Source organism: Protopterus annectens, chromosome 11.part0 (genome assembly GCF_019279795.1).
Source record: "Protopterus annectens isolate FY-2018-M chromosome 11.part0, PAN1.0, whole genome shotgun sequence".
Taxonomy (NCBI): Eukaryota; Metazoa; Chordata; order Ceratodontiformes; family Protopteridae; genus Protopterus; species Protopterus annectens.
In genome coordinates this window covers 1,159,913,161-1,159,940,001 of record NC_056745.1, presented here as the reverse complement: position 1 = coordinate 1,159,940,001, position 26,841 = coordinate 1,159,913,161, and the positions used below count along the sequence as shown (strand labels likewise).

The window sequence follows — 26,841 nt, the reverse complement described above, 5'->3', positions numbered from 1 at the left end:
TCTTGTTACCAGATGTGTATAAACATCCTCCAGTTGTAATGGATGCAGAAGTTGGAAAAGTCCACTACTGTAGACTATGATGTCTTGCTACTGGCACCCATGACACTGTAGCACTCAAAAGCCTCTACATGGCAGTGTTTGAGAATCTGTGGTGCATGATGCCAGTGCTCTGGGTGAGAGTAACCAGACCATATGTCAATGTCAGAAACATGTAAATGATAAGTTATGAAGGGGCACAAACAATGTATGCAATATATTAGAGGAATGTATTGTGACAGGAGGTGGACCTCCAAAAAGCTCCATCCTCACAGAGGAAGAATATCTTCTGGCATCCCTATGTGGTGACACTGATGGGTCAGGCATCATATTGGAGGTATCAATACAGGGTTGAGGGGATAGGTGGATGTCTTGTTTTTCACAAAGAGACCATTCATGTACATACCCAGAAAGCAGCACCTGTTGCCTTTCTACCCATGCAACATTACATCCAGTAACTGGCTCCTCTGTCCTTCACAGATACATTGGGCATTCAGATATGGGAAACCACTGTCACAGGCAGCTCTTCTTTTGTCTATGGAAATACATGTGTCTGCAATATGCATACCTCAGGGCAATGTGGGCCAAATAATCACAAAGTTTATATATTTTATCCACAGGGGACACCACCTCTACTATGTACCTGTCAAAGTCAATAGACATGGACAAGATGTTGCTGTTTTAACTCCACTGCCATATACTATGTGTAGTACTGTCTGGAGGAGTGTGGTGTGGCTGCTGCTGGTGCACTAGTATCTACTTCACTACTGTTTGATGCCAAACTGGTCACTGTGTTTCCTTCTGTTGCACTGCTGGAGGGTTGAGAGTATGCTACCTGGCCTTCCTCAGAATGCAGAAGTATGTTATGCAGCATGCAGCATGGCATGAATATTTGCATGCTGTAGCAGATGCATGCAGCAGTCCCCCACCCCCAGCCCCCAAATGTAACCAGGCAGTAGAACTGTGACTTCAGTGGACCAAATACATGCTCAGACAGATTTCAGAGCATGGGTGATGATGTACTGTTGTACAACCATGTCTTCTAGGTTTCATATGAGCATCATCAGGCCAGGGATCCAGTGTGTATCCCGCATCTACAGTAACAAGTTAGGGAGTAGAGAGAGAGATTAAAGGGGTTACTGTTGTGTGCCTGTTAGGTACACTTCTGTGATTATGTAATTTCACCCATATGCCTGCATATACCTATAGAGATGTCTGAATGCAGAAAATGGTGATACAACTGACTTGTATGGCATGCTGGAAAATCTTGGGCACTACCAGAGTGCTGTTCAGTCACATTGCTTATTAACCCCTGTGCATCACACACTAACTGGCAGAAGATGGAGTGGTACCCTTCCTGCTGAGGCAGTGCTGCCCATGGACACCAGATGAGGCCTTTATTGCCATGTGGGTGCAGTCCCAACACTTTTTTTGGGGGGTGGGGTAATATCATAGAAGTCATGTATAGTAGTAGCTCTCTCCCAGTTGTGAGGAAAGCAGGTGAGTACATTCACTTGTGAAAATAGTGTGTCGTGGAATGTCCTGAGTATTCTACAGGCTGATATCTACAAACTACCTAGAGTCCCCCAGTTTGTCTCTGAAAAGTTCCCATAGCCAATATGGTAAGTGCTTCACATACCTTGGCATTAACAGGTAATGATATAGGAAGTCCATGCATCCATTTCCTATCTGTGAGCCATACATGTCTACAGCACCCATAAGATGCCTCTTTCTACCTGCAGCCATTCCTGGACATGGACATCTGTTAGCTGATGTGAGATAATCCTCTATCAAACACCAGACGGACCACAGTTTATGGTGAGCATGTGCTATATCAGAAAAGAAGCTGCTGCTGCCAACATTTTGTTTGGAGTGACATCATTTTTGACATGTTCTTTACCTTTATTCTTATATGCAAGCACCTGCAGTATATCACCCCAATGATGACACATTCTGACTTGCTTTCCCTGTCTTCATTTGCATGTAATTAAGCTCTTATTAGGACTTTGTTTCAGTTACATGCCATTATACCATATTTTGCACTTTTTTCCCATTTGTTTGTGGAAATTCTCATTTTTGACTCAAGACCACACTGCATGTTTTCACTAATGCACTTGAATACCCTCCACCCCCCACACAAAAACAAACATGCACACACTAATAAATGGCTCACTGAGAAAATCAATGAGTGATTAATAGATAAATACATAATCCCCACATCCTATCAAGCAACTATCCTTCATTCAAGGCATTTTCTAAGCAGTTTGTTGTACTAAATCGTGAATCAGAATATTCTGTCATGTCAAACCTGAATTTATTAAAAATGCTAACTTGCATGTGTAACCTTAGCCATATTCAGACTGAGCACAGAAAAAGATGGGTTCAAGAAGAGGTCATTTTCATATCGCTGAAATAAGTACTATCCAGTCTAAACATGTATGCTACCAAACTATCTTCCAAAGGTTCTCTACACTAAAAGTCTATGGCACCGACCTTTCATGTCAAATTAGATTCAGGAAAGATGAATGAAATGTGGCAAAACAAAAAGACAAAAATTAACTGATATCATGAAAGACATATTCTGTTGGTTTGCAAACTTTCAGGCACAAAGCTTGCACTAGACAATGTTTAATGTTGCTCGGACAAGGACAAGTGAACAGAAATATTATGCACATGTTAAATTGCAGTTTAGTTTCTCTGTGCTGTTTATACAAAGTGAATAAACCCTTGATTCTAAAGACAACCTTTGACCACAGCCATTTGAGAAGGCTCACCTTCTCACACATTCAGATTTCTCACCCCTAGGACCTGTCAGTGCCCTTATTCCCCCTATCTTTTATCCATGTCATCTTGGTCAGTTATCTCCCTGCGTAGCTCCTCAGCTGATATAATTTATGCATAATGTTATGCTTTTGATCATGGCTCTTGTTAGATATACTGATTTTCTTTGTGAAGTCCAATCTCTTTATGGGTACATACCTTCTTAATAAATAAATTAAACAATACAAAATTGTCCTATCATATCTATGCAAGGTATAATTTAAGATCTTTTATTGTGAAAAATAAAAAAGTGCTCCTCTTTCTGACCCTGTACTATGATTTTTAATGGTCAGAAGCTGAGAGGTACATCCCTCTGGCTCCCCTCACCTACTGTTCAGATGTCTGCCCACCCTAATAAATGAGGTGCCTACTGCATGTTTCCTCTGCAAGTTGTCATGTTCACGGTTACAAAAGTATTGCATTTACATGTTGGATAGTCTGCCTCTAGAATGCTTGTAATCTGTACCTCCTTGTTCACTGCCTTTTTACTGTCTCATGTATTTTACAACATTGTTTTCACTTATGTTTTCAGTTTTCATTGTATGCATGTAATATCATAGTCCATATCTAAAATGGACATTTAAGGGTTTATCTATTATATTTACCTTACTGACAGTTGTTGAAACTTAAGTAGCTTATTTTGTTCCAGGACATCTTTTTGTTGTATATCTTCTTATTAGCATCTCTCGCATTAATAGTTCAACATTTCTGTCTTATCAAAATCTCTGAAAAAAATACAGTAATATATCTGAACATATATTATACAGAAACAGAGCATATTAAGTATGAATGACTGGTACCCAAATTTTCCCCAGTCTGATTCTATTCTGCTCTTTCCTAGATCAATGTCGGATGTGCCACTGACAGTTCAGCCACAGATCCAGTCAGACTAGAATTCTCTCGGGATTTTGGGGCAACGTGGCATTTGCTTCTCCCACTCTGTTACAGCAGCAGTAGTTACATCAGTTCTCTGTGTTCCACAGAGCACCATCCCAGCAGCTCTTACTATGCAGGTACCACTCAAGGGTGGAGAAGGGAGGTCATTCACTTTGGAAAACTACACTTGTGTGGGTAAGTTGGAGTTGGTATTTTGAATGTAAATAATCTCTTAGCTCCTTATTTGATGAAAAGAAAAAAATATTGCCACACTTCTTCAATCTGAACATATTTCTGTTAATGCCTTAATTTTGTCACTATTAATAGAGTTCTTTGAAAATCTCAAGGTGCTTCTTCTATGTAATGCATTTGGCACACAGTTGCTTTAACAAAGGTTTGTTTTCTGGTTCATCGGGTTGGTTTTGTTTGCTTTGGCAAAGATATCTAGACTGAAGTCCATTTCATCAGGACCTGGAGATGAAAAAGGCAGCTAGTTAGTAAGCAATGTAAGTTAGCCTGATGCTCAACAACCTCTATGAAGTAGTTCAGTGAGTCAGAGCAGTGTAGGTAGATTATCTCCTTTGGTGGAGTGTGGTGGCTGCAGCACCCCACATAAAAAAAACATATTAAGGAATTGCTGATTAAGTCTTCTGGTGGCAAACAAATGGGCTTCAATTACACCAAATGTGTCTACTGGGTTTTCTTGACACAGGACTGCTCAGATTGCTCTTATGTACTCTTTTTATGCATTCAGTTCATTGGTAGGGGATTCTTTGCATGAACACAGTTTGAAAATTTAATGTTGCAGTGTTTTGCATGATGTATTGAAGGGTGAAAGCTAGTAATGTGTTTTTATGTATTTATTTGAATTTTTTCTACTGTGATAGAGCACTGATCAAATCTAGCCAACTTTAGTCTCAGCCTATGGTGAAAAACTGACCAGACATGCAAACTAGACAAGCGTACAATAATACATAAGTGTCAATAAAACAGTGCAATGGCAGAGTAATGCTTTGGATAAATAATAAATCCAATGTATTAATTTACAATACATACAATACTTTCAAAATGTTTGAGAAATGGAATAACATTGGATTTGTAAAAAAGAACAAGGGATCTTAGTGGCTGAGATAGAGTGGAGAAGAGTTGAACTAGACAAGTAATATGATCTGAGGGGTAACGGGTGTATTTTGCTTGATTAACTAAATGTGATTTTATTAAAAAATGGAACTTGGAATAAGAGAATGAGTCTTTAATTTCTGTAAAAGAGACTCTCACAGTTTGGGCCTAGGAACTGGGAATGCATGGTTTGAGATATGTAGCTAGGAGTGTGAAATTTGTGTTTTCGGGCCTAAGGGTATGGTTTATTAGTACTGAGGTTAAAGGATAGAGGGCATTTTCATGTAGGAGTTTGAACTGTTGTAATCCTAGGAAAGGTTTTTGCCTTTTTCTTCACTATGGTGCAACCAGGGAGTTGGTATATATAATTTAAGGGGCTGTGGGAGGGCAAACCACCCCCAGATCGAAAGTGCAGGAACCACCCCTGTAAAAAAAAAAGAAAAGAAAAGAAATAAATCTTGCATTTTTAGATTTTTCAACTCACTACTTTTTGGAATTTATGTTTTGGAAAAAAAGGTGAGCCAAAAAATATGCTTCAACTACTTGTAGGTAAACTCTCCTTTAAAAAAAAATTATTTATTTTGATACATTTCCACATTTTTACCAGAACAACTTCTTGCTGGCACTATGAAATGGAGAAGGTATGTATTTCCCATATAGTAAATGAAAAAAAATAGCTAAGGGTTATTGAATGCTGTGTTATGTAGTTTTCTTTCTAAACAAACTTCCCGAACTCGAAACCACAAAAGCGTTCTGTAGACAAACGAGAATACAACAAAAATAGAACGCTTTATCCTCAGCGTCATGAAACACCAAAATGCAATGAAGTGAGCCACAATGAATAAATGGAATCTCCTCGAAAACTTGTAAAATAACAAAGATTTATTGTAAAAATGTTCCAACTGGTTAAGCACTTTCACTTGCATCAAAGCAAGCTTCATCAGAACAATGTACGTAAAACTGTTGGCGTTTAAATAAACTTGTTGGCGCCAAAAGCGCTAAATTTAAAAGAACATACATCTAGCTAAAAACCTTCCTACTAAACCTTACAACAACAACTTATTGACCATTACAGAACTGTAACATGCATAGTAAGTCTTATAATCATAAAACATGTAAATAAATTTGAATACTGTAAGTGTAACATTACTTGTTCACTGTATTAAAATTACTTAATAAAGCTTTTTAATTCATCCCTATACAAAATAAAATAACTGAGTTATTTGACAATGAAACGTGTCAATAATATACTAATCAACCTATATTCAAAAAAGGCTTGATCGTTATATAATCATTTAGCCGTGGTGTTGTGGAAGCATCAGTGTAGAGTTGCCACCATATTTCTTTATAGGATAGCATTCCTTTGTAATCACCCCCTCTGGGGTCAATATGAATGCTGTCCAGTATGGTAAATTTAAAATTATGTCTATCCCCACACTTTTTAATATGCCTGTATGGGGCATTTCTTGTCGTCCTTGGTCTTAATGCTTTATAAATGTGCGTAAATTTGTTTATTGAATTTTCTTTCTGTCTTTCCAATGTAAAATTCTGGACAGACAGTACATTTGGCTAAGTATATAATCAATTTAGTGTTACAATTACCTTGTTGGAATCTAATATTAGTCCTATTCAGGTTTTCTAATATAATCCCCCCTTCCTGTAGAATAGCATAACATTGCTTACAACTTCCGCATTTTTTAGTAAACATATGAATAGGAACATTTAATGAAAAACCTCTCTCGAGGTAGCTCTTTAAGTTACGTCCCATTTTGTTCGCAAACAGCGGTTGGGTCCCCAAAATATTGGCAATATCCTGATCTACCAAAATAATGTTCCAATTGTTGACCATAATTTTCTTTATTTTCCCAATGTGTGGACCATATTCTAAAACACAAGCTCTACCATGTGTTGTACCAGCTTTTATAAGATTATCCTGGTTATTTCTACTATTGGCTTTGTTGTAATAGTTATAACCTAATTAGTAGTGAAGTTAGACAACACCTACCTCACTAGATGTATGGAACTGAAAATTGTCCCTATGGGACTTAGGTTTTTTAAATATCCCATGGGGATTGAGCTATCGGAGCATATTAAGTCTGAATTTAATTCTTTTTTTGACCAATGTGACTTACAATTCAAGCTTCTGAGATTCGAGCATATGGCTTCGGCCATATGCATTTTGAGATTTCAGCCGTTCGACCTTCTAAAGGGGACCATATAGATATATATCTATATTTATGTCTATCTAGTTATAGATATATATATATAGAGAAATGGACATACCTCTAAACTATCCAGATTTTCACAGAATGTCCAGATTTTTGGCTCATATTATTGGTCTGTTCCTCCTAAAATTTGTGTTTTTTTGACAAATCACTGGGATGACCTGAGGACTGAAGTCACTAAATAATGACATACATTTGAGTTTCTGACTTCACATCATTCAGAAAATATATGTTAGAACAAAAAACTACCAGCCGACACAATGTAATACCAGAAACTTGTAAATAATAAACCGGCTCAGCTCCCCAGACACTGCAAACTTTAATAGACCAAAAGAGCGAAAAAACACATAATCTACATTTATTTGAAGAATGTTAAGCATTATATTATTATTTTTCATTTTTTATTTATTCATTTTTATTTTACTACTTTTATACAAACATGTTTATATATAGATTTTTTTAAAATGTTTGTGTTTTAAGTTGAACAATGTTTTTTCTAGTTATAAGTAACTGTGCTTACCAACAAGCATAGGAGTGATGTTTTACTGTGACATTAATTTATAAATTGCTTTTTGTTTGAGGTTGGTTGCCTAGAGGGGTGTGTCTGTAACTAATAGCTTTAAATGCAACAAAGATGAAGGGCTCTTTTACTCTGATGATGCCTGACTATGTATGTGGGTGAAAGTGCTAAGTTATTTTTTCATATGTATAGAATTATTATGTGTTTTTTCGCTCTTTTGGTCTATTAAATTTTGCAGTGTCTGGGGAGCTGAGCCGGTTTATTATTTATATGTTAGAACAAACCCTGTTACTCTAGCAGCTTTCTAAGTTTATAAGAGCAATATTTAAAATATGTCCCTGTTTTTGGGCCTTTGTTCCCCCATTTTGTTGGGCTTTGTCCGGATTTCTTGCACTAACAGGTTGAGAGGTATGGAGATGGGGGCAGAGAGTTCAGGGTGTGTGGACTTCCACCACCTTGGAGGATGCTGGGGCCTCCTCAAAAAAACTTTTTCTGTGTTTTGTAACTCTGGGAGTGCAGATATTTTGGGGTTGAATAATTACAAAGTGATCGTGCAATTATTTATAGTGGACTGGAGAATCTTACAGTGGGGAATAGTTATATGCAAGAATATTGGGTAAGTTAATGGGCATAACAGTCATTATTCTGGTATCTGTGAATATTTATCATATTGATCACTGCTGCAGTAGCCTTAACTATATGAGTTATATCCTGCCAAGGATATAACAACTGGCCTACTTCAAAATCTTTCAAGGCATCTTTCACATACCCAAGCCATTAGTCAGCTTGAGCTAAGTTCTCAATTCCCTCAATGATCTCAACTCGGTCAATTATCTATTGCCCCTCAGGACATCTTCAAATGTTTACAGACAATACCACAGTGATGTGGTACATAAATAAGGAAGGAGAAAGCAGATTTTACCCTCTGTACAGACTAGCCGTAGGATATTGTTTTTTAGCACCATCTCACTCTACAGATATCTACAGAGAAAAAATGTATGGCAGACAAACTGAGCAAAACAAACAGACACCCTTATGAATGGAAATTAAATCAGAGGGTCTCCCAGAAATTAATCCAACTTGGGGGGAATACTTCAAAATGAACCTTTTGCCTCCCCTTGCATAATCAGCAAAATTCTCCATTCTTGGCTGGCCTGGAAGACAGATGCTTTTTGTTTTCAATTACCTGGATTACTCCTGTCGGCTTTTCCACCCTTTTCACCATCATCCAGGGTCATTCTGAATATTCAGAAGGACTTCTGAGAGATCATTGTGGTGACTCCTGTCTGGCTCAGGCAACAATAGTTCTTCCTTCTTTTGGAAATGGCTGCAGGTAGTTACCATAAACTATCTCGCAGACTGGATCTACTCACACAAGAAAAAGAGTGTTTGATACAGCCTGATCCCAAACAACAACTATTTGCGTGGATGATAATATTTTAATGCATTTTAGGCACCTGTTTTCTGAGGAAGTGAAGCAAGTATTAAAGGTGACAAGAAAAGAAACTTCTAGAATATCATATGTTAGCAAATGGAAAAGGTTTTCCAGTTGGTGCCAAGAAAAGAACCAGCACCCATTCATGGCTAGTTTTTCTCTGATTCTACATTGTCAATTGATATCTTCTGGCCTGTATTACTCCTCAATCAAAGTTAACTTGTCAGCCATTTCAGCATGTCTAGCCATGGGTCCCCCTCTTTCAATACAGACTCATGGAAAAATGCTTTCGAAAGACATGTTGCATGCAAAACCTCCTAGAAAATAGGAGGTTTCTCCTTGATTTGTGTTAGAAAGATTCACTCTTACACCATTTGAACCAGCTCATCAGGCTGTCTAGGGGTTATTAACAGGAAAACAATGTTAATAATTCGTCTGACCTGAGTTGCATGTTTTTATAGTGGATCAACCTTCTCTCATTTTCCACAAAGGTAAGATTTGCTAATGAACTAATCCTACATTTATGCCTAAAGTGATATCCGAGTTTACCTTAAGCCAAGCTAGCTATCTCCTTGTATCCTTTCCAGAAGTTTATCTTGCCAGAGCAAAGTCTTTCAGGAACTCTGATCAGTTGTTAATTTCTTGAAAAGATAATAAAAATGACTGTGTCAAAACTGACCATTTCCAAATGGTTGTGTCATGTTATTAACTTTTGTTATAACCACCACAACAAAACAATTCCAGGCAGGGGCAAGGCTCATCTAACATTCCTTTTTGGAAAAGAGTGGATTCAAGAAGTGTTCCAGAAGCAGCAAGTTGGCACTATAATTTAGATTCCTTCTCTAAATCTAGGACAGGCTTTGCTAGGACCATTCCCAAGGGGCTCCTGGACCCTCATCTTTCCTCCTCCCAATCAGTCTAAGCTATGGTAATCCAGCCCTATAGCTTAGGCTACTGCAGCAGTGATCATAATAATAATGAATATAATACAGTTGTATGAGTACATTTACCATTACAGTTGATGTTGCTGCAGTAGCTACTCCCTACCTCCATCCCCCATATTTTTGTATGCCTTTTATGCCAAGATGTTGGCCTTTATTTTATTTTATTTTATTTTGCTAGCATTTTCCATGTCAGGGCTTAAGCCTCTCTTGTGTCTCTTGGCATGAAAGTTCTGAAGCACTTGGTGCCTAAACCTAACTTTTTAGTCAGCTCAGCTCAAGCTGACTAACAGTTTGGGTGCTTGGAAGGTGCATGAAGGATTGGAAGCTGGTTGGTTGTTATAGCCTTAGCTGGTTATAACCCAGCTAGCTTAGACTACTGTATATGTCTTTAGCAGTTTTCAATTAACTTATCTCTACATACTAAGCATAAAATGACTAGATAATTTATATACAGTTATTTCATGAACGATAAGGTTGCATTCCTCAAGTCCTCCAACATGTTTAGCTGTTGTACCAGAAAATATGCATGATGCACCTTAATGGGAAAAGAATATACCGGGATTTATTTCCTGTATGAAACTTGTTTTAGTTTTTTTTTGTTACAAGAGTGATTGCCCTTTTCATTTTTCTGTGGTTTGTATTGAAAAAGAAGCTGTTCTACAGTTTGACACACTTTCCTGACCTAGTCTTTTGAAGGCATACTTGTATTCATAATGACCAACAAAATGTCAGTAGTTTTGTGTAATGTCTTGGTGTTTACTTATATTTGCTTCTGCATGTCATACACAGAAACTCGTCTGGTGCATTTCCTGCCTTACAGTATTGTACTAATCGTGCCGTTTTACTGTTTCATCCATTTTGTCTGGCTTTTCTCAGTCCCTAAGACTAGAATTGGTGTTGATGGTATTTCCTAGATTAGTTTTTTTGTATGACTACTACTTTTTCTGCCTTCTGGTTCCATCTCTTTTAAATTCGAAGCTGTTTCAATCATTATTGCAGTGACATGCTAGCTATCTTTGCTGTACTCTCTACAGGTGTTAGGGGTTGTGCCATTTTGTGAGTTTGATACAAACACCTAGAAGATTCAGTTATTGTTGAAGCATCTTTATGTAGTGGAAATACAGTGTGAGTAAGACGAAGGAAGCATGATTCTTTAAGATGTCAAGGCTACTTGAAAGTCTAGAGTGGAAAAACTTGCCCAATAAAATAACTCCTGGAGCATGAAAACAAAAGCCCAGAAGGATGCCCAGAAATAGTACAGTGCATGCAAGCAGAATGCATTGTTTGACAAAGTATAGCACCATATGCTAGATGCTATACCCAGTGGAATTCCCAAGCCTAATCCAGTCCAAAATTCTTTCAGGAACAATTCCCAGAAATTAAAAATATGGTCTTCTTTTGCAGAAAAGAGACAGATGTTAAAGTTCTACATGGATATCTACATGATATGAGTAAAACCAAACTTTTAGTCATTGACAGTATAATAGGTGTTAAGTACCAAACTGTACAACCTGTATTGTATTTAAAGCTACTTTCAGGCATTTGGGAACTTAATTCTACAAGCATGTGACTCACAGGAATATGTTATAATCTTGAAGTCTGTCATAAAGCTGTGGTACAGACTGATTCACATATCTTTTTAGTATCAAATATGTCATTCACTTAATTGCAGGTTTGTTTGCCTGTAATAATCATTCTATAGTGTCCATTACTGAACTGAAGAAACTTGAATCAGCAATATTATTCACATCTGAAAAGTGATTTTAAATATTACGTTGTGCTGAATATGATTTCTGACCCACACTGCATTTATTTTACCCAGAAATTGGCTTCAAAATTACATGGTATGTCTCAAACTGACATTAAACACATGTAATTCCATCTTAAGTCCATCTGTTTCTTTCTTTCTTTCTCTCTTTTTTTTTTTGCTGTAAAAGTGGAAAACCCTTTTTGAGCTGCATGTATCTAATCATTATGATGCATGAAATTGTGCTGGCACTTTATCTAGGCATCCTATAAATGGATGATGAAAATGTTTAAAGAAAATTATTCTAGCTTGTGGAAGTCATACAACATTGTATTTATAAAGTTCTGTACATGAGGAAAAAAGATAACACATATTTTCTTGTAACTTAAGAAGTTGTGTATGTAAAAGTGAAGCCAAACACTTACATTGTTAATTAAAGGTGATGTGTTGCTATGCCAGCCCCTTACCAGGATAATGTTTCATGAGCATCCCAATAGAACTATATCTGTCTTTGTTCATACATAGACACTAAGTACGTCACACACAAAAATAATAGAATTTTAGTTGCATTAAGCAGTTGTAGTAATGAAACAATAAAGTTCAAATGTACCAGTCTATGATTTTTAACCAAAGCAATGACTTTTATCAGGATGTATTGGATTGTTCTTTGTTATGTAAAAGACACTAATGTTAGGTACAGTGGTATCCATTCTCTGTTTTTGTTTTGTTTTGGAGAAGTAGCTCTAAATTAAGTTTTTTATAATGGAGTAGATGTGTCCAACACACTACTGAAATCCTCAAACAAGCAAATTCCAAAAACTGAATACAAAATAAAACAACAAAAGCAGCAGTGCCAGCATGCACCAGTGACTTTAGTGATAATTATTTAAGCACTTTCGTCCTCTGTTAATGGACTTCATGAGAAAAACTTTACTGGCTATTAAAAAACATTTAAATAGGCCTAATTGATTGTCACATGACATAATCTTCCAATGAAAACAATTCCTATTTTTGAAAACACACACTTCGATTATTTTAAAATACATGTATATTAATGTTCCTTAAAAACCAACAAAATGATGTTAATTAACCAAAACAATTAAATATGTCTCTATGAAAACTATTCAATATAATATTTTATCTTTGATAAGTTTTTAATTTTAACAAACTAGTGATACCTATCGAGGTGATATAGTGGCATTCAGTTTCTTCTGCCACCACAACTCCCTCTGTTCCAATAATAATTTCCAAGGGCCTCCCTATGGGTTATATTAAACTTTTTCCAAGATAGAAAATAAAAAAATGATGAGAAAAATAGTAACTAATGTGTTTATATAATACATTTGTACTTCTTTTATTCTTTATATCATACACATGTTCATAAATTTTCTCTTTTAAATTACATTCCATTTTTCCTACATAGAATGTTGGGAATTCTTGACAGACTGTTAAATATACAAGTCCTTGTCTATTACAATTAAACTTCCCTGAGGTTTTTATAGTCTGTTATGCAGCTGATATCGATGTATATATATATTTACCATAACTGCGACAGCCACATTTTGACATTGTATGAGAAATGTTGCTATTATTAGCTACAGTATTTTGTAAAATAATTTTAAAACTTTTCCCCCAATTATAAATCATTTGGGGTCTCTCACCTACTTTGTTTACCATATCAAAATTAAAATTAATTAGTTGCCAATTTTTATTCATGATGTTGCTTAAATATCAAAATGCTTTCTTGTTGTTAATTTATCATTCTTATGACCAATCATATTAATACTCTCTGAAGTATTCCTATCATCTCTTAGAAATGTCTCATAATGGATTATTTTTCTGTCACTAACTCTGTTGGACAGCAATGGAATATAAATACCTTTTTCCTTTTTGTATTATCTTCATTCATAATAAAATTAGTGTTAAAGGGTAGCCTCTTCTAAGAAACATATCTCTTAGCAGTTGGCATTCTTTTATAAAATCATGGTAGAACAATACCATCCTAGCTGTCCTCACCATCTGTCCTTTAATAACAGTTCTTTTTGATGTAAAAAATGACAGCTAGTAAAATGCAAAATGGAATTAGGGTATGTGGGCTTTCTCTAAATTTGAGAAGTGAAACTATTTCTAATATAATCCTTTCTAATCAATACATCTAAATATGGAATAGAATGTTCTTCCACATTATAAGTGAATTTAAAAAGTTAGTCTGATTAATGTATTCAATGACCTTTGAGATGCCTTCCCTATTATCAATCCACATTATAAAAATATCATCAAGGTATCATGTATACAGACACCATGATGGTATATTTTTACTATTTAATAGATATTTCTTTTCCCATTCTATCATAATGATGTTTGCATAAAGTAGATCACAAGTAGCCCCCATGGCAATGCCTTTCTGCTGATGAAACTATTGGGCCTCAAAATAAATATAATTCTTCTTCTTCTTTTTCTTTCGGCTTTTTCCCGGTTAGGGGTCGCCACAGCGGATCACCTTGTCCGCACATTGATTGGCAGTGGAGTTTTATGGTGTCGAGTTGCCAGCCCGGCACCCAACCTTCCACAGAAGGCACACTCACACGCACACCTAGGGCCAATTTAGAGTATCCAATCCACCTGCAGCATGTCTTTGGGATGTGGGAGGAAACCGGAGCACCCGGAGGAAACCCACGCGACCACAGGGAGGACATGCAGACTCCGCACAGAAGGCACCCCAGCCAAGGATCGAACCGGAGAACCTCTTGCTGTGAGGCGGCAATGCTAACCACTGCACCACCGTGGCCGCCCAAAATAAATATAATTATTAAGTACTATTTCCATTAACTTAACATAAGTGTTTATTTTACTTCGACATAGTTCCATGTTGTATGTTAAAAAATCAGAGAACCAACTCAAACTTTCCTCAATGAGGAATAACTAAAAATAAGTCTTTTACATCTATTTTTAAAAATATTATTTTATCTATGTTGTATATTTGGTTACATTTAATTAGGAAGTCCCATGAATCTTTACATAAATGTTCAAGCTGCTGCACTCCTTTTTTAAGATAGTGGTCAAGATAATGCACAATGAAATAAGTTTGTGAGGTACAAGTAAACACAATAGGTCTGAGTGGAGGATCATGCACGTTTTTATGTATTTTGCCTACCCCAAATATTGTAAGGATTAAAGGTTTCTCAATACACAGATGCCTATAATCTTCAGGGTTAATCTGCCCTTGCATGACCATATCATGTAACAAAACCTCAGTTTTCTGATATGAAAGATGTATTTCATTTAATGATGTTTCGCTATATGTATCATTAAATAGTATATTATACATTTGCTGTATGTAATCAAGGGTATCCATTATAACTAGCATTCCCCCCTTATCTGTTTCATAATCCTTAATTTGCCATATGAGCAGATGTCAGCTACAATTTTCTTTTGTGTAGATGTCAAGTTATACCATTTAAATATTGACGGATGTTGTAACACATATTGAATATTAGTTTAAGACATTTGCTGAAAGGTCTGTGATATTGGATGAAGTGGGTGGGTTACATGTGCTTGGTATTTGTAAATCATTTATAAAATCATAATGGAACAGGTTAATACCAAAAATAATTTTTAAATTAAATTTTCTAACATACATTTTTAGTTCAGTAAGTATTTTAGTAATTTCAGTTCATTTTATTGGTACAAAAGTAAAAGATTTACACAATAAATCAGAATGTGCCTGTTTTATGTCATAAGAGCTGAAATTATAAACTGAAATCCCAGGAACCATTCAATATAATGTCACATGGTTTCACATTAGCAAAAGATTCATGTCTAAGAATGTTATCTAAAAAATGTCACCTCTCTATTCTCTGTTGATAGTGCTGATTCTGTCTCCTGGGATTTGTATTCTTCTGAAAAGGTGAGGAAACTGACCACAGGGTTGCTTTTGACACTCCCATTGGTTGATAATTGTTCCTTTTGTTCATCGATTGGTCCAAGCTCTGAAGGGGGGATATTCCAAAGGGGAAACCTGTTCTCATTGTCCTCTTCCATATGATAATTATTCATCTTTCACCCTACCACTCTATCAGGCCCACTGAAGTTAGAACTACTATTCAAATTGGGAGGTACCGAATATGCTTTACATTGAATGTAATCCACTCAATCTCACTCAAATTTCTTCATTTTCCTCTGTATAATACTATCATATACATGGTCTACCTGCTTAAAAATGTGTAAATGTTGAGTCCTGTATTCACCATACAATAGGTCTTGAGTAATAGACTTATCCAATGCTGTAATTTCAGCATTCAGTAAATTCATTTGTTTTTGATTACATCTAATAAATAGCTCCATTAGTTCATTATCCATGTTGGTCAAACAATTGTAATAACTCATGATGTAAAACTGAGTGTTTTACCAGACCTCGAGGAAATTTCTGTGAATGAAGCCCTTTCGACACCCTTTTTGCTTAACATACTCTAAAAATATTCTCAAGTTGTAATTTCCAAAACTTTAACAGTTACTTCTGATATTCACATAATTGCTTAACCAGAGAATTCATTGACCATTGTGCTGGAAATGTAAAATTCATCTGCTTCTGGAACCATCAATCTAAATTTTGAATACTACAGCCAGAATTATCTTCCAGTGATGTTTAAGGAAGGCTGTTCACTCCTGCAAATAATTGTGACCATTAACCCAGTTTAACTTTTCAAATTTACAGAAAGCCCATGTACTCTAATTCTTTTTTGCATTTTACTAGGTGTCATCCTTTACATCAAAAAACAGCTGTTATTAAAGGACAGATGGTGAGGGCAGCTAGGATGGTATCATTCTATCATGATTTTATAAAAGAATGCCAACTTCTAAGATATATGTTTCTTAACAGAGGCTACCCTGTAACTTTAATTAATTCTATTATGGATGAAGTTAATACAAAAAGGAAAAAAGGTATTTATATTCTATTGCTGTCCATTAGAGTTAGTGACAGACAAATAATTATGAGATGATTTTTACAGATGATAGGAATACTTCAGAGTATTAATATTATTAGTAGCAATAATGATAAATTAAGATCAGCAAAGATTTATATTTCCTTTGTTACTACTAACTCCTTGGATAGTATATGTATAAACAGTGTCATGAATAAAACTGGCAACTAATTAATGTTAATTTTGATATAGTGAACAAAATGAGTTATAGACCCAAAATTATTTATAATTGGGGTAATTTTTTTTAAAATATTTTACAAAATATTCAAGCATAACATTCAGCATACAATGTCAACGTGTGACTGTTGCAGCTATTGTAAATATATATACATCAATCAATCAGTATCAGTTGTATAACAGACTATAACATCTCAGGGAAGTTTAATTGTAATTGTAATAAGTTGAATATTTAGTGGTCTGTCAAGAATACCCAGCATTCTAAGTAGGAAAAATGGAGCATAAATTGAAAGAGAAAATTTATGAACATGTATGAGTTAAAGAATAAAAGAAATACAGATGTATTATATAAATACATTATAGTTACTATTTTTCTCATATTGTTTTATTGTTTTATATTGGAAAACATTGAACATAACCCAAGGGGAGGCCCATGGAAATTGTTATTGGAACAGAGGGAGTTGTGGTGGCAGACAAAATTGACTGATGCTGCACCACCTGGCCTCAATGACTCAATAGCTATTACTAGTTTGTTACAATTAAAAGCTTATCAAAAATAAAGTATTACACTGAATAATATTCATAGAGAAATATTTAATTGTTTTGCTTAATTAATTGATTATTTTATTCTTTTTTACAGAGCACTAATATACATGTATTTTAAAATAATGGAAGTGTGTGTTTTTAAAAATAGGAATTGTTTTAATTGAATGATTATGTCATTTGACAAGCAATTGGGTATATTTAAATGTTTTTAATGGTTGGTAAAGTTTTTCTGATGAAGTCCATCACTAGGGGATGAAAGCACTTCAATAATTGTCAATAATGTCCCTTGTGTACACTGGGAGCATTGCTTTTTTATTTTATTTAGTATACACTACTGGAATCCTCATGCATTTAAGAAAAGGCACATAGCATCTACAGTGCCTTGCTGAAAAACTTCAAGGCATGCTGTCTTCATTCCAGAATAGTGCTGCATCTGAACTTGCATATGTGAATCAGATGAGGGTAAAGCCTGAGCCTAGCATAGTTCTGTCACATAAAAGGTATAACCTAGGACTTCTCTAGGTCATTGCAGATTTCTGCTCTGCTGTAAAGTATTGGTTACTTGCTATTATTTTGTTTACATTTTTTCTAGCTCTGTAAGGTTTCGCTGGTACCAAGGATTCTACCACACAGGTTCTCAGCCAGTAACTTGGGCAATTGATAATGTCTACATTGGGCCACAGTGTGAGGACATGTGTAATGGACATGGTAGCTGCATCAATGGAACCAAGTGTCTTTGTGATCGTGGCTACTCAGGACCTACCTGCAAAATCAGCACTAAGAAAAACCCTAACTTCCTGAAGAAAGACTTTGAAGGTAATCATGTCCTCTAACTAGCTGTTCTACAGGTTGTACTGTGAATAGTAAAGTAAGTAAACAAAAAGTACAATTCCAGAAAGACTGAGTGTGTCTTCCTGTCTTCAGCACTCATACATTGTAAATGCTTGAGAAAACAGAGATGGAAAAAATAATGTCATTTGTTATTTGGCTATTTAAAAGTAACTGACTAGTCGAAGCCCATTTGATCAAGGCTAGCAAGTTGAATGGAGTTTTCAGAACTGTAACTCTGTCTCAGGTTTGAAGTTAGTCATCATAAAAAGGAAAAACTACAGGCTTTCAAACAATCTACAGTGAAACAAAACTTTCAAAAGCTCCAGTAATCTGACTGTAACTGAATTGGATTCAACCAGTCAATTGTCACTGAGCTGTATCCTCTTCAGTATCACTCCAGAATCCATGCACTAGGCACGGCTGCAGTATAAAAATAGTCTTATATTATGACACATGGACATTTGGAGACTTATTTAAACTGTGTACCATAATTGTAAGTGTCATAGGTTAATGATACAAGAAGACTGTTGGAAACTACCTCAGCAGTTTTAAACATATTTTCTTAGGTTATCAGAGGAGGCCACCATCAGGTCTGTGGGAAAACATCAGTCACAAACCAAGTTCCCTAATCCTGCAAAACAAGGTATTTAATTTATTATACAACACAGACCATAAATATTCCAATTAGTACTGTTTCCAAAACTTGTCAGTAAGATGCACTATTTGTGTAGTTTGTCTGCTAAACAGGGCTTTATGCAGGTTCCAGAGATTTTTGTGAATGAGCTCTGGTTTTGTATTACAATTCTGAGGTAAATGTTTTTTTATGTTTTCAGCAATTTTGCAAATTTGTTTAGCAGGGTAGTTAGATTTATGTTAAAATTTTCTAAACGTATAGTGTAGTGCCTTGTAGTGAAGTGTTTTTAATTTAATTAGTTTAATGTTATTTTGTTTTGGTTTTTAATTTCAGGCACATTTTGCCAGTAATAACGTTTTCCAATTGTCCATTTGTGATTAAGGTTTGTTTGTTTAGTATTAATTTAGTTTAACTTTTCATATTATCTTAGATTTTGATCTATGTAGAGCTAGTTGTTTTTATGAGGTTTTAGTGTTTTATTTTGTTTTTGTATGTAGTGTGTATATAACTTATTTTTTAATTTTTAATGAATGGGGTTAAGGTATTTAGAATGACTATGGGCTGTAATTGATTTGAGGGGTTAGAGGGGTTATGTGCATATAGTGGTGATACAGAAGTGGTGATGGATATACAATTTATAAGAATATTTATAATTTATGTGATATATATGTAATTATTTATTTGCATTTGTTTGCCAGATAGTCCAACTATATACATACATGCATAAACAAACCATGGAGAACGGAGGGACTGCAATTCAACATTACATCTATTTATGTATATGTTTACCTTTGAAATGCATTTCTATCAGCTAGATGGGGCGGTTCACACAATCCAGGCTCACTATGGAACACATAAATAACCAAGTGCAGGATGCAGGACCAGCTTCATCCCCCAACAAAATGCATAAAGTAATCAGACAAAGAGGAGACAGGAAAGAGTGAATCAGCATACCTGTCAAACCAGAAGTCAAACAAACTGCCATATTAGACAACAATGGGATTCTATTATTAAATGCTCAACTTCTGTGTCCTTTTTTTCCCTGTTTATTGGCACTGCTATGAATAAACAACAAAACAGCATTTAAAATGTTTTAAATTGATGGTGTCTGTCCACTAGAGCAGTACCTTAGTGTACCGTGGTAGTTTCACCTTCAAAAACTTTTTTTCTGCCCTGGAAAAGCTTGCTGCAGTCTCCAATTCATTGATGTCATCAAAGTCAATGAATGCAGGTAGTTTTCTGGCCAATTCCCTCCCCAAACTGACATTACCATGACCATCCTAAAAACCCACCCATGCTGTGATGTCACAGCTCCCTGGTCCTTCCCCTACCCATACAGAAAGTAAAGACTAGAACAAGGAAACAGTGCATGAGTCATGTCTCCTGCTGTGAACTGTCAATCACAGCAGGTAACAGCTCAAATTGCTCTTAGCACTTTGACAGCTAAGGGAAGTTAGGTGTGAAGGGGGATGGGAGATGAGGCAAAATAGTACAATTCAGGCTTAACAAAAGACTGCAGTTTAGCCATTCTAAAAAGAAGCAGCAGTAAAAAGCACTTGAAAAGTCTGTTCTGTGGCATTTGTACTGTTTGTGTTTTAAGTAGTCATTGAATGGCTTGAAATGTTACTTAAAACTAGCTGACTGAAAGACAGCAGTGTATGCATGCAAAATCAATGCAGTGACAGGAACTTTAGGAAGAAAGAGGCCTGGGTGATGTCATTTTTTATAGACAAGCACTGCATTGTGGGATACCTAGAGTCAAAGTAAACAGTAAGAATTACTTCAAGTTGACAGACCCTATGTGGTCAGATTCAGAAATTACATTTAAAAATATTTAAAAACCTGTAAATAGTCCCAGAGTGGTGTCAAAATGTATAGCATACCAAACCATGATGAAATAAACATTTTTTGAGCCTCTGGGTGTGGTTTTCATAGGTTCATAGGTTGGTACTAGATTATCAGCGCTAGGGCCTATACAAGCTTAGCCATAACAATTCCCTGGATATTTCTTCCCACAATATTTACTTCCCTGGATCCCTGTCTAGCAGGGTGACTGACATGATCCCCGGGGTGAATTTCCTATCTCCCATCCAATCATCAAGGTTCCTTTTGAAGAGGGCCAAGGAGGCACTCTGCTTGACATGTATGGGCAGCCTATTCCAGAGTATGGAGAGTCTCTGGGTCAGGAACCTGTCCCTCCAGCATGTTTTGTTCATTGTGATGACAAGGTTTAGATCCCTGGAGCATGTGGCTCTGAGAGATTGGGATTTCTTTAAGAGGAGCATGTCCAACAGTTCAGGGTTTGACATTGCCTTGTATGTTAAGCAGAGATCGCCTCTGAGTCGATGATATGCCACAGAGCATAGCTGGAGTTTTTTTAGACAGTCAGTATAGGGCATCTGCTTTAGGCCAGTGATTCTTTTAGTGAGGTATTTCTGTGGCCTTTCCAGCTGTTGGAGATGTCTTGTGAGGTACATACCAAATGGGGCATTGCACTCTATAATGGGTCTAATGAGGGATGAGTACAGTGGGACAATAACCTCCTTTTTTCTGGATGAAAAGCCCTGAGTGATGAGGTGTGCCACACAGAAGGATTTCCTGACTGTTGTGGCAATGTGGTTATCGAAGGTGAGACCACTGTCCACCTGTGTCTCTAAGTCTCTTATCAAACTTGCGGTGTTTAGTGTACTGCCACCTATGTGGTAATTCATGGCTACATGTTTTTTCCCAAAGGGGATAACTATACATTTCTTGGCATTGAGCTTGAGCCCATGGCTCTGGCACCAAGCATCTGTTTTTGTAAGGCCCTTTTGTAGAATATCCACATAATTTGGGGATTCAATATTGGCTCCCAGTTTGCAGTCATCTGTGAACTTTGTTAGCCAGAGTCCATTAGTGTTGGCCTGTACTTCAGAGAAGTAGATGCCAAATAAGAGCGGTCCCAGGACTGGACCCTGAGGTACTCCACTTGTCACTTGTCTGGAGCTGGATTTGGAGTTGGCTACTTTTACAGTTTGGGTTCTGCTAGTAAGCTAGTTGGCAGCCCATCAAGTGATATAGGGATTTATGCCCAGCTTAGTACATTTATCTATGATTCCAGAGTGAGGGATGGTGTTGAAGGCCTTGGTGAAGTCCAGATAGGCTGTGTGGACCGCCTTACCCTCGTCCACAGCTCTGGAGGCTGATTCAAAGAAGTCAATCAGGTTCAGTGGACAAGATCGTCCCTTCACCAACCCAAACTGGGTGGGGTCCAGTGTTTGAAGGTTGCCAATGTCTTTGTTTGTAAGTTCCATGATAATGCGTTCCATGCCCTTGCAGATCAGGCTCATCAGATGGGATGGTAGCTTCCGGGTCCAAGGTAGATCCCCTTGTTGAGTGGGATAAATGTAGATGTGCACCACTCAGTGGGCACAAAGCCTGAGGTGAGGATATGATTAAACCTGACACTTAGGTGAGGTGCCAGTTTATTTTGTTGTTCATATAGTACACAGCCCAGGATATCATCTGGTCCCATGGATGCTGTATTCTTAGCTTCAAGAGTGCGGTTTCTACCTGTGTGGCTGTGATTAACGGAATTTGACAATCTTTTGGTATTGAGATGGGCCCTTTAGGGAGTGAGACGGGGTGAAGTTGGCACTAAATTGATCTGTCAGGATATTAGCAATATCCTTGGGATCAGTATATTTAATGCCATTCTGTTGTAGCTCAGAGCATTGCCATTTAGATTCTTGACATAACTGTAGAATGCCTTGTGGTTGTCTTTGGAATCTTTGGCAATTTTATTTTCGTAGCTAGCTTTGGAGGATTTTATGAGGGATCTCAGCTTCTTACTGAGGCTGGCAAGGGAGTTTTTTGCATCCTGGGATTTTCCTCTTTTCTGCAACAGTTTCTTTCTTCTGTTGTATAGTTTGTTTATGGCAGGGGACTACCAGATTGGCTTCCTTTTTTTGGAGGAGAGCATCTTGGTTCTATTTGGGATGGCAAGATTCATGCACGAGTGGATGTGCTCGTACAGTGCCTTAGTGTATGATTCAGCAGACAAACATTCAGCTGCCGTCTGCATGGGTGTCATGAAGTTTGTCACTTTTGACTTGAGTAGCATGAAGTTGGCTTTGGAGAAGACACTTTTAAGGACAAATGACAAATTTGTAATAGTACAGTGAAAGGTTTGACAGAACACTTTCCACCAAATAAATACATTGCTGACCACAACTATTGAAAAACATAACTATATATAAAATCTTCCAGACCACAGCCATCAAAAAGCATAACTAAACACAAAAACAGTGCACCCCCATCCCTGCCGCTCTAAATATATTAGCATTGAGATTGCAGAACAGTAGGAAGTAGGAGAAACTTATTTAGACAGATTCCCTGGAATTCAGAAAAAGGTTACCACACTTGATAGTTGCCCACCCAGCTAGGTCAGCTATCACAAAGATGAGAAAATGCAGTTCAGAGACAGTTATGGCTACAACAAGGAAAAGCTCATTATTGGCTCATTAGCATGTCTTTGAATTGCACTCTAATTATTACCAACCCTGTCAGACCTAACAGTGGAAGTGTTTCCCCTAGTGGCCCATGCATCACATTGGAAAAGGCACAGACAGGCGCACACACACACACACACACACACACACACACACACACACACACACACACAAACACACACACGTCAGTAAACAAGCCTGCCCACAGCCAATCAGAGTTACAGAAATTCCTATTAAGCCACATGAATAATCCAAAACACACACACACACACACACACACACACACACACACACACACACACACACACACACACAAAATCTTGGTTCCCTACCTAAATCCCATATAACTCCCGATGTGGCCACTAAGGCAGCCTGATTTTCTTGATGAAGTCCTTTAGGTAGGCTGACTGCAATTTTATGCAGGCATTTCATAGATTTTATTTTACTGTAGAATTTGTTTACATGGGTAGTTTATTTTTAAATCTATCATTGTATTTAGTCCTATTATGGACTGGTTGCTGTACACGTATTAGTAAATCTGAATAAAAGTCTGGGGTATAAGTGGTAAATTTAATTGCTTGGAGGACAGAAAGTAATGCAAATGAGTTTTGAAAGCTTATCATGGAGTTTTAAGTGGTTTTCTTTTTTAAAGTCATTAAACTTAGAAGCACCTTTTAAGGAGTTTGCATTTTTTAAAAGAAAGGGCCACCACTTTTTTGAGATCAAATTTAAACAGGGATGTAAATACAATAAGTGGAGTATAGATGGGAGCTGTGGTTTGTTAGGAGAAGATCCAGCAAACTCGGACCCTGGAGGAAAGTTGACTGTTTATTCCAGAAGTTTTCTTTTATTAGGTTAAGGAACCATTGCAATGGACATGCTTAACATTACTGGTGTATGTCTTCCAAATAATAGCTAAATAATTTAAATATATTTATGTATAACAGGTGGCAACAAAAACTTCTATCATAATAGCTAAGCTGTTCACATTATTTTCAAGCATAATGACTATGACAAATCTCTAAAAGTTTTGTGCTTTATAGGCAATTCAGCAAGGCACATTTAGAGATTTTTCATAATCATCATGGAACCTAGAAAATTATCTATAGCAGGCTATCAAGTTGTATATTATCTTGTGTAGATTAATTTAGATTTTGATAAGCTATGTTTGTAGGTAACAATAAATATTCCTGGAGATAATAGAGTCTTAGCAAATATTGATATTCCCCCACTGCATGTTGAGGTCACATAGTTCTTGCATAGGCAGTTGCTGGCGTGTTAGTAAATGAAATGGAATGGATACATCCAAACACAAGCTCCTGTATATCTATAATTTTCACAAAACCTGTTATAGCAGTAAAGAGCTTTACCATCTTGGGACTTTCAAGATGGCTGCGCACATAACAGCTAGCAATTATGCTACCTGGGTGCCAGCAAAAAAGAATTTAGAGAACCTGAAAGAAAATTAACAAGAAAAGGTGAAGTGAAAACACTGACTGGAAATAATCCTTGCTGTTAATAGTATTTGTATAAAACATTTCATGATATAAACAAGCATGTTATATAGTAAAACAGTTTTGTGTAGCATGTAGTCGAGTATTTTAAATATGGGGTGAGGGTGAGTCTTTTCAATGATTATTATATGAGATAAATGTATTAAAGGAAGCTAATAAAGATAGGCTTTACAATGTAAAAAGAGAAGAAAGGCACAAAAGCTAGTTTATGTTAATATGCTGTTGATTTGGGCTAATGAGCTGGAGGGTGGGGTGTAAACATGCATTGATTATATTCTATGTACAGGTGAGACATTTTCTCTTAATTTTGTATAGATGAAAATGTAGATTAGTGTCCTTGGCTTAATCTGAAAACAAATGTTTTCTTTAAGCAAGTACACTTGAAAAATAAGACAAAATGATGAATGCCATGAAAAGTACTATGTTATTAGCTTGTTTTTTTCCTTTATCAAATGTTTAGTGAGAGTTAAGAAGTATGCATTTTTTTCTGAGTGAATCTGGCAAAGAGTCCTGCATAGATCTGTAGAGGAGTTTATTTTTTACTTTTTTTCTCATTTCTGACTATATTTCCATGGAGACGAGCTATCTGCCAGTGCAAACAATTAATCTTGAGAGTTCTGAGCATTGTTTGCTGGGGGAAATGCAAAACATAAAGGTACAAGGGCAAACAGTTGAGTAAAAAATTAAGTTTGAAATTATTGGAAGTGAATACAAAAACAGCCTTAATACTTCAGTGCATTTATTTATTTAAAGATAGCCAATGCATTTTTATTAAGGTTAATAGTTAATGATTGCTGAAAACATACAAACTGTTTTTCACATCTGGGAGGGGAATAGAAATAACAAAAGAACAGACAGCAATCAGTGTAAGTAGGAGCATAGGCTGTAACATGCACTTCAGTAAATTAATTAATTAATTTAACCTTAACTTCATGTTAGGTAATGCCTGTAGGTGCAACCATGAATTTTGGGGCAATTGTTCCTTCTGGATGGTTAAACTTTATGTTTTGAATATATACATAGTTTTGTGTGTTTGTTCTAAGTTACTAAGCTATGGGGGTGTACTGAAATGTATTTCGTTTTTTTGTTTGAGGATTTTCAATAAAACAAAGTCTTGAAAAATATTATGTAGGTTCAATTGGGGATGACAGTAAAGAACTGTATAACAAAATCAACCTGCCAGACATTAATGTGTGCATGTAACACACAAATTAGAAATACACATTCAGAAAAACAGTTATGCATAATAGGTGGGAACAATAACTTCTTATAATAATAGCTACACTGTCCATATAATTTTGAAACATAAATGGCCTTACAGGTATAGAGAAAAGGGTTATGGTATTAAACTCTATTAAGAAATGCAGAGTGCAAATAGCAATGCTACAGAAAACACATTGGAAAGAAATGAGCCTGTGAATTTGGTAAAGAAAGGATTTCCGGATGGATATTGATCATAATATCAGGGACAAAGGAAAAGGGGAGCAATTACATTAATTGCTAGAGAAGCCTCAATAGTGATAGAAGAGGAAAAAAGATAGTAATGACAGATTTGTGGTAGTAAGAGGCTACTGGCAAAGGAGGAGGATTACACTGGCATGTATTTATATTCTTTCAATAGCTATTATGGAGCTTAAAATTTTTCAGAGAAATAATCAGCTTTCATCAGGAAATATTACTTAACAGTGGGAACTGGAGCTCAATTTGCAACAGTGTGGGTGTATCTAGATGACCTAGAAGGTAACATATAGCAAAATAGTTTAGATTTCTGAAGAAAGTTGTGAAAATATTAGGCATGGAAGGCATGAATTTAGTAGTAGGAACTTGGAGAGAATTTACATATTATTCCCCAAGGTGCAATAACTGGGCCAGAGTAGATAGAAATTATATTTCACAGGAAAATGTTTATTTAATTAAAAACTTCTCAACATTCAAGAACTATTTC

The 26,841-nt window shown here is 36.3% G+C and overlaps 1 protein-coding gene across 4 annotated transcripts in view; it reads left to right on the top strand.

The window, feature by feature from the left end:
- The window catches only part of RELN (reelin), a 3,085,913-nt gene that overhangs the window by 2,581,886 nt on the left and 477,186 nt on the right, over positions 1-26,841 (top strand). For all 4 annotated transcript variants that reach the window (XM_044088524.1, XM_044088525.1, XM_044088522.1 and 1 more), the window contains exons 41-42: positions 3,698-3,927; positions 18,020-18,243. In XM_044088524.1, coding sequence (XP_043944459.1) covers positions 3,698-3,927; positions 18,020-18,243 — 454 coding nt within the window. The remainder of the gene's footprint in view (positions 1-3,697; positions 3,928-18,019; positions 18,244-26,841) is intronic.